Source organism: Pomacea canaliculata, linkage group LG10 (genome assembly GCF_003073045.1).
Source record: "Pomacea canaliculata isolate SZHN2017 linkage group LG10, ASM307304v1, whole genome shotgun sequence".
Lineage (NCBI taxonomy): Eukaryota > Metazoa > Mollusca > Gastropoda > Architaenioglossa > Ampullariidae > Pomacea > Pomacea canaliculata.
This window is the reverse complement of record NC_037599.1, coordinates 20,970,475-20,987,166: the sequence shown is the minus strand read 5'-3', so window position 1 is coordinate 20,987,166 and position 16,692 is coordinate 20,970,475. Positions and strand designations below refer to the sequence as shown.

Here is a 16,692-nt window from a genome sequence, read left to right as displayed (position 1 = left end):
TCATTTCTTGATGGTGTTCTAATCTAATGTGCATGGCTATAGAGAATGTCACATTGTTTGATATGCCAGGATGCTAAGCAAACAACTGATGGGTTTTTTTATTTCAACCCACTGCCTGCACAAACACAATGCTCTAAGGAACTCTCATAATCAACAAGGTTAGGCCTCACCATAGAAAAACTTAAAATATGTCCTATTTGTGAGAAGTTTCTAAAATAATATAAACTGGTTCTGCTATCTCATTATTCAAACTCTCTTCTGTGTGTCTTAACTTTGTATCTGTGTAGCTATTTACAGTGTCTAATTGTCAATTAATCTCAAAAAGAATAATCAGAAAGTGCCACATTAGGCTTTTTTAAATTTCTTGTCATAAAATAAAGTTTTGGCTATGTCTTTCTGTCATAACATAAAACTCTACAAGTTATTTTGGGATCATCTGCACTTTCAACTAAATGATAAGCATTTTCACCTTTTTGAACTTTTGAAGGGGTTGTCTTCTTCCAGGCATTGATTCTCTGCTGCTCAAATGCAGAATAAAAGTCAAGATGCATCTCTGACTCTGGTTGGGTGCTGATAGTTTCCGGCATCCTGTTTTCCACATTGTAGGTAAGATTGCAAGAACTTACAAAAAATAGTCAAAAGAATAGCAGAACATTTTTAAGAAATATCCAATCAGACTAACTTCACTAGACTAGATTAGTGATATATTAATGAAAAGTAGATTTTAATATAAGTATTTCAATTTATCCTAGGATATTTTCCCAGAGAAACTCCCACTATTAACACAATGGCTTTGGCTATTTGTGAAGCAACTGATATGACCTCTAGTCCTTGTTAGTTGTACAAATATTCCTAAACAAAGAGTATTAAACATTTTGAAAACAAGGTATTAGCTGCAAAAACATGACCTGCTGAAGGATAACTGACAGGAAGTAATGTGACAGTGTATACATGCAGCAATAGTTGAGGCTAACAAAATATGCTTTAAACTTTCTCTGAAACACATGCCTTTGTTAAAAAAAAAAAAAAAAAACAAACAACTTAGTGCAGACACAATGACAGTGCTGAGACCTGCTTACAAGAAGGAAAGCAAGAACACAGTAATATGCAGTACACTGCATTATTGAGTTTGTGCTCTGCTACTTTCGCAGGTAGACTGTACCTCTGCACTTTCTGAGCATCATTGTCTTTTCCATCTTCTTTGCCTTTTATTTCTTCTTCATGCTCTGAAGTGATAAAAATGGCATTGGGTTTAGGAGATGTTGTATGGAATTCTGGCTTGTTCATTTTCTTCAGTGTTTTTATCGTCTCCTCTTTGTGATTCTGTATTTATTCCAGAGATGACATTTCTGACAGTATCTGTGCCTTTGTCCAGTGAGGTGTGGTCTTTTGGATCCTGAAAGACATTTTGGTGATACAAATTTCTTTCTTTTGGTTTTAATTTCTACCTAATGTTTTGGCAATAAAAATACTGATGAAGACAAGCCATGAATTTTCTTATCAACAATGCTTAAGATAAGGAACAGATAGTTACCAGATGTTTTTCAATCTAAGGCACCTGATGTCCAGTGCTTCCTGGACACTGCAGATGTCACATGTAATGCTGACATTAATGACATGCAAACACACGCACACATACAGCAAATACTTCTTTGTTCCAAGCCAAAACCAGCATCTGAACTGGTTCAGTTATTATGCAAGAGAACAGTTTAATAGAACATTAGATGTCTCTACCACACATGCAGCTGCTTGCAGAACAGTTGCAAATGCATGCAATTCAGTATCACAGCACTCTCCTAAAATACTAATGTATTTTTGATCTGGAGAATTTGTCCATTTGCAGGCATAAAGTGGTATTTATTCTTGTGCAGGTGAAAGGGAAAAAGTGATCGAGATTTATGACAGACCGTGCTGCAGGAGTGTACCTTGTTCAGTCGATATTCACATGTAATGGGATGTAGAGGTGCAACCCCCCTCAACACAAAATGAAGTCTCCCCTAACTGGTACTCCTTCTTTTGGAGTTCTGATCCTCTGTTTATTCTCAGAACTTTTCAAACATTTCCAATGAAACCCCTCTCTCTCTTTCTCTTTCTCTAGGGCCTTGGTTCCTTAAAATATTGTCAAATTATATGCAGGTTCAGATTCTGAATAGTATCGCCACGGTTTTGGAGTTTTATAATTTCTACATTAATATTTTAATGAGTATTTCACTTATAACCTAAGTAAATTTTCATTTGCGTTTGTGGAGTGCTAACAGAACTGCTCCCACACCTGTTCTGCCTATTGAACTGAACAGCAGGTCGTATACAGAGCATAAATTTCATTACAAATTTTAAAGCGTTGAGAAAACATACCCAACTTTGTTTTGTAGTCTTTACAAGCTTTACTTATCATCCTGTTTTGTAGGGGGACATCATGCGGACCTTTAGAGTTATATGTGTATATGTGTGTCTAGTCATAAGGTGCAGTGCGTCAACAGTGCCTATCTGAAACTCTTTACGTCCAGTACCAAGGGCAACGGCTGAGGGCTTTCATCGCGATACTCACACCTCTCCCTAGCACAGACGCTGTGGGATGGTTGTCGAGACCTAGCGGTCTATCCTACAACCGGTGTTCCCCATGCCTGGCGGGTTTGACTTTGTCCCGCCATTGATTGATTAAATCCTTTTTGTAAACCCTTTAACCCGCAGGAATCACCGTGTTTTTGTTTTCTTGCATTGGCCGCCGGCTTGTTTTGGCGCCCGCTGATGTTATCAGAAACAAGCCTGCACTCATGTGCATCCATGTAATCTCTTGGTGTCCGAGAAACACTGATGTCCTCTTTCACAAGCGGTAAACGTTTCTGGAAAAGAGCTTTTAATGAATTCTGAAATGCGGAGAGAAATGTACAGAAAGAAAGTTGTTTGGAGAAGCTATCCACGATGAACCATTACCAAATATCAGTGCTGTGTGTGTGACAACAAATGGCACGTACAATCAGCAGCTCGTGAACCCTGTCGTTTGCGTGACAGACATACAAGACGATCCAGTTATCAAGCTTGTCTAACACGATGACCCTGTAATAAGAGGAAGGGTTTGGGGGACGCGATTACAGATTAGTGGTTCGAACTTCGCCAAGATCTTTTCGATCTCAGGTCAACCTCCTCAAGCTGAGAGGTGCCATTTAGAAGCCAGACCGCAGGAGATTGACGATCGAGGCATTTGTGAGGTCGAGCGTTTTCTCTCTCCCACCCGTGTTTGCCCTTTTCTAACATGGGCGTTAAGAATTTACACGCGCGCGTGCACACACACACACAGGGAGAGAGAGAGATGAGGATGTTGCTCCATGACATGGACGCCGCACTAAACAATCAAATCACATTTTTACAAAGTTTTTCTGCAAATGTGTAATGAAAGCTTTCTCAGAGACGATTAACGCTGACAACGTAATGTTCTTTCAATGATGACACATAATATGTAGGGTGGGCGCACATGCTAACGGTGTGCTAAATGTCCCTCGATCTACTGCTCGAAAAAAAATTAATTAAATTCATTTTCTATTGTTAGTAATGTTAACAATGGGCGACTGCTGTCCAACAAGCGTTTCCTGCGACTTACAAGCTGATTGCCATTTTTAAACACACCTATTATCACACTCGCTTCCAACAACAACCCCTTCCGACTATAGCTGGTCCCATAACTGTCACCCCGCGCACTATGGAGGTATTTATTAGTTCCAGATCTGGAGAAGCTGTTTCAAGAGGAACAAAAGGTTCACGAAGTGCATGAGGGAAAATGAAAACAGGCGATGTATGAGAGCACTTGATCCCACCTCCCCATCACACTTCTGGTGTCACTCCCCGACCACCACCACACATACAAAGTGCCCACTGTTCACTCGTGCCTTCACCTGGCAATTAATACAGCGAACCCGTTAAAACACCGATATATGACGTCACAAGGTATTCACGTTGCACGTCGTTCTCTCGTTCATTTCCTCCCCACTCTAGTCCACACCCAATAAATAAATCTGAACAGTTCTCAAAAACAACAACAATGACAAAAAAATGCAGCTTTGTCCAGATACTTCTGTATCCGAGATCGCGAAAGTGAATAGACAGGGACTGGTTAATGTTTCCCAGCCCTCTTCGAAAAATTTAACACGAAACTTGATAATTACGGAGTGCGAATGTAGTTCCCGGCCTACCCATGTTTAGGTCATAGCCTACGTCGAACCCACCCAACCCCAGCCCAAACGGAGGCCACAACTGAAAGTTCTGTTATTTTCGAATGTAGACAGTAAACCGCGTCACACATCCTGCACGACAGAAACATGTTGGAACTAGTGTGTTTTCTTTTCAAAGTGTTGTCCCGATTAACAATTATGTGGGTTCGGCGTCTCCCAATATATCCTGGCTTTGTGAATACATTAAAATTATTAAGCAGCCCTGAAGAAAAATAGCAGCAATAGCGTCTAGAAAGACATTGGTGTGTGGTTATACTAACAATAAAAGGCTAAAGATCTGCTCTCTCCCACCATCTCTTTCATACGCGGATATATACGTGTGATGTGCGAAGTTCTGGCATCAAATCACAGTAAATAAGCCAGTAAACCACAGTAAATAAGTCCACTGGGCAGCGCGTCATGGTTATCTCATTAAGCGAGCTCTTTATGAAACCAACTACCCCTTCAAGACCATGGCGTGTCTGAGGATGTCCAGGAGGAAGGAGGGACAGGAAGGTGCTGCATTGTCTGTAGTGTTCCACAGGTCTCCTGGCTTTGCTTGCAAATCACAGATACGGTGAAGTAGCTACAGGGTTGTCGCTACAGGTAGATACAAGTCGTGGGTGGAATGAAAAGGTAGGCCATGTAAAGAAGTCAGACGCACAATGTTGTTTTTTTTTTTAACCGCTTTATTTCTTTTATTGAGATAAACTTGAAAGCGCATTGCTTTATTTGTTATCATCTCAGTATTAGCAACACAGCCACGATGTATACCTGGTAATTTATATACGGATATTACTCTCGCTGTGCAAGCAGGTACACTGCATGGCATATGCCCAGTAGACAGAAGAAGAAATTGTTAGAGGACTGAATGTTTATGGCTGATGAAAAAGTATTTTGAGGTAACGCCTGGGTTTAGTTGCTCACACGCCCATTTTATAGTCTCTTCCACACACAAAAGTATCAGGAGGGTCTGTCACCATTTTACAACGTATGGTCACTTAATTGCCACCTACCCCTAGACAGATTTCCCATTAGAAGGGATGTTCTTAAATAGCTCTCTATCTCTATCTCAGACATACACATATTCTCTCTCAAGCCAGAACTGAATATTAAAAAGCAAGTTATTTCATCAAGTCATGTTGCACCAACAACACAATAACTTCAGGCTGAAGCGAAGGAAGGGATTAATGATGCTCCCTATTGTAACAAATTCCCGTGAGAGCCATTTCGCTGCAAACAATGGGTCATTTTAAAACAAGCAATCTGTCTAAACGCGCATTTTAAGCACGAATCTATTATTTAGCAACAAACACCACCGACGAGGATCAATAAGCGAAATTCAAAAAAAACAAAAAAACGGGGAGGATTGTGGACAAGGGAAGATAAACTGCCGGGTTCCTTCATGCGACTCCACAACGACCTGGTGATCAATCACGATGTGCTTCCGGCTTACGACGGATATTGGAGACCAATATGTCTGCCTTCTCCCCTCTCCCTCTCCGTGATAGAGCCTATAGTTGCTGGCACGGCGTAAAACACTAACAAATTCTCCCCTCTCCCAGCTCTTTCTTATCCCCTCCCCCAAACTATATTGGCGCTCTGCTTGAAATAAAGCCAAGAGTTTCTACTCAGATCAGCGTAATATACTCCATTGCTAAGCATCCAGCCTTCACACGACGTGCCAGCACTGACAGGTGGGCCAGAAGGTAGGAGGGGGTAACAAGAAAGAAAATAAGCAGATAAACCTTACGTTCATGTAGGGCCAGGACGATAGGAGGATATAGGGGGAATGTATGAGAGAGAGAAAGAGTGAGAAAGACTTTTCCAAGCATTAAAATGAATAAGTGTGTGTGTGGCTGTGTGCACGCGCTCATTCGGTCTTTGCTGTATACCAACTTCTTACGTGTTCAAAAATTTGTTTTGGATTCCAGCCTTACAAGACAATACTGATTGATTGTAGAGCAGGTCACCAAGTGTATGCGAGCGGTGGGCATGCGACTTGCGTGCTGGTGAACATCCAGCCTTGTGCTAACAAAAATAAATGGGAGGGTAATTCATAGGGCTCTGGCCCTAAGGCTCTCCAAAAGTGGAAATGGTGTGCACAATGACAAACAGACGCAACAGAAAAGACGAGTGACGTGAACTTGGGGAGTGAATGTGGGGATTGGCAGAAGGTAGAAAGGACGAAATGAGATGACACTAGGGAGATATTCGTCTTTGTCTATTCCTATCGCCGTACTTGGGTGAGAAAACGAGACGGTGTCTCTTGTTAAGAAGCACCAATGGCCGAAACCTAACACGCCTTCTCAAACTTTCTAAAAGTCTTATCGAAAGCTCGCGTCTAACAAAGCCACAAAAGTTGTTTCCACTCCCAGGAACTCGCAAAACTGACAGCAAAAACACGAGGCCGACCGCGTCTTACCAGACCTTTTATTCCCACCCACCCCGTTATGCAAACACCCTTCGCGGACAGCACAGTAAGTAAAAGTGCCGGCGCTCTGAGCACAAAAGGCAGCTTTACAGACAGACAGGAGCGGCGGTCTTTGAGGATTCTGCTATTCACGACAGACACCGCCAGCCACACGGTTAAACAGAGATTGCTCAAAGCACTCCCCCCACCCCCCCGTGGTGCCAGTGCCTCTCCCCCTTCACTCCCACGTTGTTTATGCAGATGGAGGAACAACTCGACCGTCTGTTCCATACTTTCTACGTGTAGGGCAAAAGCAAAATGATTTGTCACAGGTGAAAGGCAAAAACAGAAGTAGCAGTTGATACGAGGTTTTAAAATGCTTTAAAAGCTACTGAAATTTTCTAGGCTTGGAATCTGGAGATGTTTCTCTCTGTTTACGGTTATTGTTGCCTATCCCGCGAAGAACACGGTATAAAATGACTTGTAAAGTCGTGCTACCATTGAACCTCACAAGCGTTGTGTACAACAAGTCCGTTTCTTCGTTCATAACAATCACCGTTAAAGAGCATGCCGTACGTACGTTTTTATGGGAGTGCGTACGTGTGTGTTGCGCATGTGTATGAGCATGTGAATGCCTGTGGGTGAGAGTCGAACAGCAAAGGGAGAAAGAATCGCGCATGTGCGATTGTATAAAACTGCTCTCGTGTTATTTCGCGCTCGTGTGTGTGTGTGTGAGTGCGCGCGTGGGTGAGTGGTTGTATGAAGCGCGAGCGAGAGCATGTGGATGTTTGTATGAATACCCGTAACGCTGGCGCACTCTCCACCCGAGGCGACGTCGCTACCCGTTAGGTGTCGTGCTAGCAGTGACAGCGCCGTCACGCCACGGGGTACAAGAGCCCCGGCCACCCTCTCGCCTTCTCTCGCCGTCAGTACGCACGCGGCAGGCAACATGAAAACGCCTTTCGCCGACTCCTCCCTAGAGACGGAACACCTGAGCGACTATCTCCCATGGCTCCTGGACACCAGGTGAGCCTATCACGACCGGACCCACTTTTCTTTTCGGTAAGACTTCCGTGTCATTGCGATTTTTCCCATTAGGTGAAGGCTCTGTTATCTGGATTTCATAGACATATTTATTGTCGGTGGCCTCTGACCACCGAAACCTAAACAAGTACGTCTTTCGTATCGGCTCCTTTTGATAATTATGTTGTCGTGAATCCACTCGCTGAACGATCCCTTCTGCGTCATTGGGCGAGAGAGAAACAGGAGGTAGACAACTTCACTATTTAACCTTTTAGTGACCGTGCACTCCATGTTTATTCCAGTGCGATAATGATAGACCAAACAGGTTATGAAGCGCACCAATAAATGCACCAGGGAACAAAGAAGAGCTTCAGCAAAATGTTTTCCATTCTACCTAGTCAGCGCTGGTCAGTCACGCTTGAGCAGTGGATTATTCCTGACTGAAAAACGTGTCAGTTAAGTAAGTCGACAAAGATTGTAAGTATCGATGTCAGTAAAGACGCTCGCTGTTTCCACGCACCCTACACACACGTGGATGCACTGGCAAACGCGTGCGTCTGGTTACACCATCTTGTGATGGTAATTTGTTATGAATATTGAAAAGTTTGAGGCGACGGATATATCTAGCATTACAAAACTGAACTTTCAACCATTTTTTTTCTTTTCCTTTTTTTACAAACTAAACGTTGTACTGGTCAAGCGACCTCACCCAGTGTATGCGGTAACTATCATGTCTCCGTTCCAGTTGGCACTAGGATTCTCACGCTAGGAGATGATTGAGATCAACCTTGGCCTCTAACCCGACGTGGTCTCAGGCTTTTCCAGTTACTGTTGACGTCACTTCGTTTCTTCTGGACATCACAGACATTCTGTTTCACGGCGAATGTGTGCTTGGGGCATTGCTTGAGGACCAGTAAAAAGTGGGAGTGTCCCACAGAAAATCGGACTCCTGTCCGAAACTTCCTGACAAGAAACCGAGGTTTGTGGCGTCACTGTGCGGTCACCCAGGGACTTCACAGAATCTCGACTCGCAGTGCACACACACACACATTTGCAGTTAAAAAGGAAATGACCGAGGACTCTGCAGCCACGCTCGGAAACAGCCTGTGCTGTTGCACTTCGGGCACCGACGTCAGCAAGGCCCTCTCCTGCCAGTCCGACGACGACCTCTACAACCTGTGCACCACCATCACTGGCAGCGGTCACACCGTCGTGCACCTGCTGGTGCAGCGTCAGAAGCTAGACTCCCTGAAGGCCGTGCTGGCACGCGGCGTGGACGTCAATACGAGAGACGCGCAAGGAGCCACACCCATCCACACGGCCCTGCAGTACCACGCCCTGCCGGCCGCCCAGGTCCTCATCGACCATGGTGCCGACGTGGCCGAGGTGGTGTCGCGCCGCAAGGGTATCACCCTGCTGCACAAGCTGGTCATGCGCGACCGGCCGGCCGCCGTGCAGCTGCTGCTGGAGAACGGGGCGGAGGTCAACGCCCGCGACAAGCAACGCCGTACAGCGCTGCACATGGCCGCTGTGTACGGACGCGGCGCCATCGCGGCTCTGCTCCTGCAGCGCGAGTCTTGCGACGTTAACGCTCTGGATCAAACAGGTGGGCTGGTAGTTCTCTGGGGAGAACTATTTACTAAAAAGACTGACCTCTTACACTAACAATTTAAGCAATGCCATTTTAGAGTAATTATTTCAAGTTAAATAGAATGCGCACGATCGCTTAAGCAGATATTTTAACAGGTTCTTTTCCCTCCCCTACCCGTATGGCAGGGAGGGACACTCGGTGCAGTAATTCTTTATTACCGTGGGCAGAGTGTGTGTGTGTGCGTCTGTATCAAAAGAGTGGGAGCATCACCTGGTGTCTGATGCAGAATAATCAGTCGATCAAAATCGTTTTATTCCATGGTAACGCGTTACTGACTCTTTGGCTGCCTTGCAGGCCATACGCCGCTAATGTTGGCCATCAACAACAACAACACGGACCTGGCCCGCCAGCTGGCAGCCGCCCCGCGAACTGACGTGGCCCTGCGCGACCGAGACGGTATGTCCAGCCTTCACCTAGCCGTGGCCCTTGGTCAGCTGGAGGTCGTACGCGCCATCCTGGCCCGCAATACGGCAAATCTCAACAGCAAGGAGCGCAGCATGGGACGCACTCCCCTTCATCTGGCATGCGCACTCACCACCCTGGGGAGCGCCTCCACTACCAACAACAGTAACAGCAAGGACAGCAACAAGAAGGGGGCCAGAGGCAGAGTGTCCACATCCCTGAGTGTTCTAAACACTTCCAGCGAGAACGGTGAAGCGTCAGCTGGATACGGCAGGTACACCTCAAAATCACCGTCAAAGCACAGTAATAAGGACTCACCTATTGCCAGCGTGAACTTTCAGGAGTGTGAGGCAGACAAGCCAATGTCCGCAGCGTCCGATGCAGCTGCGTCTTCTCAAAGCTCGGGGTTCAGGATGAGTCCCACAACAAGCGGCGGGCCCTACTACCTCAAGACCGGCACCGCCTTCCGCCACCCAAAATCCTCGCAGACACCTGTCCGCAATGACGGCACCAGCCAGCAAGGTAGCTTTCTTGCCGCCAGCAGACCCCGCACAGCCCCGCAGCGCCGCAAACCGACCGGCCTCTGCATCAACGGCAGTGAAAGCCCTCAACGCAGCCGGGCGTCGGAGGCCAGCAGCATATCAGCCATTCGCTGCAAGATGGTGACCCTGCTGCTGGACCTAGGTGCTGACGCCAACCTGATGACGGCGTTCCGCAAGTCGCCGCTGCATATCACAGCGGCTTCCGGGGCAGCGGACGTCATGGCCTTGCTGCTGCCCCACACGACCAACCCCAACATGCTTTCAATGAGCAACAAGACGGCCCTGCACCTGCCGCGGAGAACGGCCACGCTCTCATCGTGCCCTTGTTGGTGTCCGCGGGCGCCAACCTGGGTCTCCGCGACCTGGCAGGCATGACGGCCCTGCACGCGGCATCCCGCCTGGGTCACGCCGACGTCGTGGCTGCTTTGCTGAAGGGTGGGGCCGATATGAACGGCACCGACTTCCGTCAGATGACACCACTGCACCACGCCTGCTACAACGGCCACGCCGACGTCGCCGACATGCTCGTCCGCGCAGGCTGCCGCACGGACCTCGTGGACGATAGCGGCCACCTGGCGCTGTACTACAGCGACGGCTGCATCGTCGAGGAGAGCCTGCAGCAGGAGGAGGATGTCGTGACGCCGCCAGTGGATGCGGTCAAGGACAGAACGACCATCCTGTCACGACGTCGGCGTAAAGAAGGAGCGATAATTCTCGCGCAGTTGAAACAAGAGTGATTTTATTTTAACTCGAAGGAGCATGAAATCTGTAAAAAGGAAATCTTTACTTTTTCTTTTAAAACATGACAAAAATATGTAAACAGATTTCATAATGCGACTGTTGGATAGGACGTGCAAAATATTAAGTGGTGGCATAGTCCGATGCAGAAATGTTTCAAGAGAGATACATAATACTGAGAAATGATAGTTTTCATTCCAACTACACGTATACATAAACTGCGATGACGTATTAAAAGTGTTTATCTGTATATTTCTCTTATATTATTCGCACAATCCCCTCCTCTCCCATCTTCTGTGTGGGACTGCTGGTTATCTAGGCTGTTTGACTGTCTGTCTGCCTGTATGCTGACTAACGCGATTTCTTGTATGCGTGTTCAATCCAGAACACCCTATCTGTCGTCTGTCTGTCTGCTGGTTACCCCTTTAATCTGTTTGTCGACTGATTACCCTGTCTGATGGTTACCAAGTTTTCTTGTTTATCAGAAGGTAACCTTATTTTCTTGTCTGTATGTCGACAGCTTATTCTGTCTGAAGGGTACTCTTTTTTTCTTGTCTGTTGGCAAGTTATCCTGTTTCTTGTCTGTCTGTTCGTCCGTCCGTTTGTCGGTAAGTTATCCTGTCTGCTTGCCTGCCTGTATGACGGTTGTTTTTACTGAGCTGTGGCCGCCACTCTATCAAAATGCTAGTGGCATAATGCTGAGCTCGCTCAATCAATTCCACCCGACCTTTACGCCAGCTCCTACCCCCGTCTTACTCCACCCCTTCTCCAGCCTAACTCTGATATAATCTTGATACATTATCGTCATTGTCTGGCGGCGATCGAGTAATGCCGCCTGTGACCAAGGACGTAAATCTCGACGTCCATGCCGACGACGTTCGGTCCTCTCTGAACACTTCTCCACATTTTTCCAGGTCCACAGTTATCGACTGACTGCCGTCTATTGTCCCTGGATTACAAGAGCCTTTGGGTAGCTTGATTAGCAAGCCCAAAAAATGTTAAAGCTACAATATGCTTAAAATGCATGGTTCTGTTGTGAGCAAGTCTCTTTCACGTCACCTCCTCTCTCTGACACCCACTCATCCTCCCTCCCCACCGCCCACTGAGAGATGCATGTGGACCACCGCTCTCTCTATGCGAGTACCCATCTACATCAGTGCCTGCCTGTGTGTGCGTGCGCGCGCGTGTGTGTGAGTGTGCGAGAGAGAAAGAATGTGTGTGTGTGCACAGTGAACTGGGGCTACTGGTCTTTCACAAGTATACGTGGAAGAAAGCACACTCACTTATGAGTGTATGCGTGCATGCGTGTGCATGTTTTGTGAATGGATGTGTCGGTAATATAAGAAAATACTAATACCTGTGCACTGATATTTGACATGCTACCTACAACCTTTGAAGCCACAATTTTAAAAAAAAAACAAACACATAAGGCATGATCCGTGCAGTACCTTGCCAAAAGATCTAACAATGATAAATCCCAAGATATATTAACATTCTCATACATGGCACTACATCCAGGAATGCGTCAGGGCAAGCCAAACATAAAGAACTAACACACTAAGTGGTCTGGGACAGCACGACCTAAGTGTTAAGTCCGAACTGAAAGAAATTGCCTATGGTAGGCAGCAATGAAAATAGAGTTTTAAATTTGATAGAGCTAGTTATGAAGGCAGAGTAATTAGTCGTTTCGCATGGACGAAATCGGGAATTAACGGAAAATCGTCTTGTTTTTGTAGTTACAATAATGCACCACCTTTATATCTATGGATCCAGTCTTGTCTTTGAGTTTCCCCAGGGCAATGACTTATTCTCACTTCTTAACTATGACCTCTGGCGGGATTCACTGAGGTAACTAACCGTTGCATGTCCTGTGCAACCACTATAACATATGGTAGCAAAGGAAGTACTTCAGTTACAGACTGCATTTTTTTGGTTCTCGTAATACTGATAATTTAAATTAAAAGTGAAACTAATATTTTTAGAAGTAATACACTAAGGTAGCGTGAAGTATGAGAAAAAAGATATTAAGTGATTAATTAAAGTTACGAAAACCTAAAGTTAATTTATCCTGGAAATATATCTAGAAAAATGGGGACACACACACACACACAAAACACAAGCTTATTAATGTCATGTTTTACATACTTCAAAATACATAGCTTCTGAAATGCCCCCCAAAACACTAAAGGTCTATGTGGTAATAGTCAATAATGAATTAAGCAATGATTACATATACTATTCTTTAAAACGCTAGCCATATCAGCCAGAAAGACAAATAATTAGAAAAGGAAACAAATCGCTAAGTTAAAGAAAGGTACAGCAGCATAAGATTTCTTTACAAGATACTTTTTTCTCTACTTAAAAGCATGAGATGCATATGAATAAATGCTACTCACATATTCATCAGCTAATTGTCCTTCCAGGCTTCTTAAGTCCACAGAGGCAACAACTGAGGTTGTCTTTGGAATGCTATTTATATCACCAAGACCCTCTGCAGTTATTAATGTCCCATTTTCCTCTGTCTTCTCAAACAGCTGTTGAAAGATTCATAAAGTTATTCCACTGTATAACCTATAATGTTCTTTTAACATTAAAAAACTAGGATTTTTCATGTATTTTACACAGCCATTCATTCTCTTTGTGTAGGTCATGGAAGAATTCAAGACAGTTAGACTAAAGAGGTAGTTCTTTTCTCATTAATTTTTTTTTTCACTCCTGCCTCTCCTATACATATTAGCTTATAAGCAACACATAAGGAAACGATCATTATATTACAGAAATATATCAGGTTCATCTTATCTGGCATTTTTATATAGGCATTATAATTATGGCATTAAGAGACTACACAGAATGCACTACATGCTGGCAGCCTGACGAGAGATGGGGACATACAGTGTACACTATATAGTGTACCCGGGCCTGCGGCTGTGGAGTGGGGCCGGCCTTGGTCAGAAGAGTTTTTCTTTCTTCTTTCCTTTTAAAGAAAAGTTGACTCACTCTGGAGAATTTTTCTGGAGCAGGATACTACAACTTTGATCCTTTACCGTCATTTTTTCCTCATATACTAACCACTCATGTGTAAACAACACTATGCTCAATGAAGTAGATCCTAATGCACTTGTCCTAATCTTTGCAGTCTATGTTATGTTACTAAAATAAATGTAGATTTTGACAATCGAATTGTAAGCATATTATTATATACTGGGAAAATATTTTATGATTACAATTACAAGGGACCCAGAGAGGTTGTCTGTCCTGGGGCCCATGCTGGCTCTTGGCAGCCCTGCATGCTGGCCTTTTCAATAACACAGATTAGAGGTCTGAACTTTATGAGAAGAAGAATGATAAGGTTCTGAGATTGGATTTACTAGGAGGAGTTTGTGTTATAAGGTAAAGATGATGTTCCACAGCCTACTGCACTGTGCAGATCCTAAGCTAGACTACTTTCCTTCTCCCCTACCCCCTTTTTTTCTTGCTTAATACCATCCATGTATGGTTTTATCTATGTGACCACGGCAAATTAATTTTTTGTAATGATCTCATACAAAATTTGTCTGTAACATATTTGACCACAAAGAAAGTCCAATTGACAAAGCTGTTTAGCCCAATGTTGTTAAACAGCAAGACATAAAAATTTTGCTTACAACTGAAAATAGGAACTGCACTGTCAGCAAACATTTTTAAAAAAGTAAAGATATTCACCTTAGTATAAATCTTTTCATCAGGGACTGTAGTTGCAACCTTCATTTCTGCTGATGTGATGTGCAAAAAAGCACATTTTGATGTCTGAATGTGCCTTTTGCAGGATGTTGAGGGTGATGCTGACTGTACCCGCCTACTTACGTGATGAACAATATTGAGCTTCTTACAGCCTGATGTTGCAGGACGTGGGTGCAGAGTTTTCTATCACAAGTATAATTGGCAAAAGTCAGCACTTCATGCACCAACCTTTTTCATGCAGGAAAACATGAGAAATGTAAATGGATTCACAAAAATTGTATTTGCACTGAAAGTGCAAAATTACTTTTCTGTCACACACACACATGTACAAACTCCTTCCTCTGAAGGATAATATTTTACCTTAACATAATGGTCCTTAATGACATGAATTATAGAAAGTAAACTCCTGCCACGTTCTTACATAGCAATAATACTGACCTTGCTTTTTCCAGGTAAGACTGCTGGTGTGCCCAGACTATGACGATTACAGTAAATAAGCGATCTAAGAGACTGCTTTCTGGGTGTTTCTTGGCAACTGATTGAAGCTGGCAGATCATCATCTTGACCAGATTCTTCAAAATTGTTTATGGCAGCCATGGTAGTTATCCTGAAGACAAAAAAAGAAGACACTTTAAATTCCAAACTTCCCCAGTCCAGCATGGATAAATGGTTCAAACCAAGAAAGAGAGGTGAAGGTACTTGTCAGTCCTAAGGTAGCTTCACCTTCCTCCCCAAATGATCTTTCTTACCCTAAGGTAAAAGTTCAGCCTTGCGTGACTTCTCTGTTAATATGGTGGACGCTTACTGGATTATTCTTCTAGAAATCTAACAACAATGTGATGGACTTTTCATATCACTTTTTCTCTCCTTCTGTTTATCTGTTTACTCCATATCTTATATTTTAAAAGTCACATCCTTCATAGCCACCAAACACACACACACACAAACTCAACAACTATCCCTGTTAATACCCAATCAGGTTTCAAAAAAATATTTTAATGTGATAAAAAGACCACAATACACTGAAGATGTCGGTCAGTGAAGTGAAAACCGCTAATAAACAATACACTAAAGAAGTGAAAAAACTATTTATGAGATCCAAACTAAGATGTTATATCTCTTTCCAAGACTGATTAGTTCATCACAAACCAACAACAACAACAACAACAACAACAACAACAACAAAAAGAGCTATATACAGCAGAAAACACTTATATTTATGCACTTTTTACTTGACCAGTACATTAATTAGCACATGTATTAATTAAAATGTAGTAACAAAGCAACTAAAGTTTGATTTTCACATCAAGCAGTTACTGAAGTAATTTGTATTTTTTTTTTTAGATCATTCCTTAAAAACTCAAGCTTAAAGACCTACCCAAATGGTGATGCATATCATGCTCAAAAGACTCCTTTCAAATCACTTATTAATGTCTCGAACATGAAAACTCAAGGAGAAACACAGATCTCAAAAAATTAAAAATGATTCCCTCACCTGTTCAAATCTCCATTTAGGCCCCACAGCTATGTGTGAGGTCAGTGCTGGTAAAACCATGACTGATGACAGCATGGCTAATGCAAGTTGTTAATAATAATAATGAGAATTTATATGACGCCTTTCCAAATATTTGCTCATAGCGCTTTACATAAATCATACACAGATTAAATCATCAACAACCATGCACCCATATCCGCATCTAACAAACATGCTCACTTCTACAATATACAGTCATTCATACACAAAGTAAATTACAAACATACATTATGCATGCTCATAATGTACACATTTTATTTTTAATTTTGCAGTATTTTCTTTCTTTGTAGATTGTTAGCACTGTTCCCATCATTTTCGTTATCCATTATCACTCCAATTAGATCATTTGTAATTTTTTCATTTTGTTGCCATGGAGCATTTCAGTATCAAACAATGCATTCTTATTGTGAAAACTCATTACAAAAACGGGGAGTGATATGTAGCGACTGATCTGGCTTCACCAC

At 43.6% G+C, this 16,692-nt stretch overlaps 2 protein-coding genes and 1 long non-coding RNA gene across 13 annotated transcripts in view; 2 read left to right on the top strand and 1 right to left on the bottom strand.

Annotated features, from left to right (window-relative positions):
* Positions 1 to 469: 469 nt before the first annotated feature.
* The window catches only part of LOC112573414, a 36,399-nt gene continuing 20,176 nt past the window's right edge, over positions 470 to 16,692 (bottom strand). For 3 of the 5 annotated variants that reach the window (XM_025253762.1, XM_025253764.1, XM_025253763.1), the window contains exons 21-25: positions 15,133 to 15,301; positions 14,677 to 14,877; positions 13,371 to 13,508; positions 1,163 to 1,396; positions 504 to 588 (exon numbers count right to left, since the gene is read on the bottom strand). In XM_025253762.1, coding sequence (XP_025109547.1) covers positions 1,253 to 1,396; positions 13,371 to 13,508; positions 14,677 to 14,877; positions 15,133 to 15,301 — 652 coding nt within the window. In that variant the 3' untranslated portion in view covers positions 504 to 588; positions 1,163 to 1,252. Of the gene's footprint in view, positions 589 to 1,162; positions 1,397 to 13,370; positions 13,509 to 14,676; positions 14,878 to 15,132; positions 15,302 to 16,189; positions 16,267 to 16,692 lie in introns of those variants that run through there. The other 2 variants (XM_025253765.1, XM_025253766.1) reach the window with 2 other exon arrangements.
* On the top strand, positions 480 to 4,192 carry LOC112573417. 2 transcript variants are annotated; one of them, XR_003101221.1, is made up of 4 exons: positions 480 to 606; positions 1,339 to 1,411; positions 1,872 to 2,004; positions 2,457 to 4,192. It is a non-coding gene; the product is annotated as an uncharacterized LOC112573417 (long non-coding RNA). The 2 variants fall into 2 exon arrangements; XR_003101220.1 differs by having other exon boundaries at positions 1,872 to 4,192.
* Positions 7,330 to 11,224, top strand: LOC112573415 (serine/threonine-protein phosphatase 6 regulatory ankyrin repeat subunit A-like). 6 transcript variants are annotated; one of them, XM_025253773.1, is made up of 3 exons: positions 7,330 to 7,644; positions 8,387 to 9,247; positions 9,587 to 11,224. In XM_025253773.1, exons 2-3 carry the CDS (start codon positions 8,710 to 8,712, stop codon positions 10,609 to 10,611), a joined length of 1,563 nt encoding a protein of 520 aa, XP_025109558.1. In that variant the 5' UTR covers positions 7,330 to 7,644; positions 8,387 to 8,709; the 3' UTR covers positions 10,612 to 11,224. The 6 variants fall into 6 exon arrangements, with proteins under 6 accessions (XP_025109558.1, XP_025109554.1, XP_025109553.1 ...); XM_025253769.1 differs by having other exon boundaries at positions 7,330 to 7,680; XM_025253768.1 differs by having other exon boundaries at positions 7,330 to 7,680; positions 7,944 to 9,247.

Coding starts and splice junctions, on each gene's coding strand:
- LOC112573415 (XM_025253773.1), top strand. CDS start 8,710: ATGACCGAGGACTCTGCAGCCACGCTCGGAAACAGCCTGTGCTGTTGC. Junction 9,248..9,586: donor TAACGCTCTGGATCAAACAG/GTGGGCTGGTAG, acceptor GCTGCCTTGCAG/GCCATACGCCGCTAATGTTG.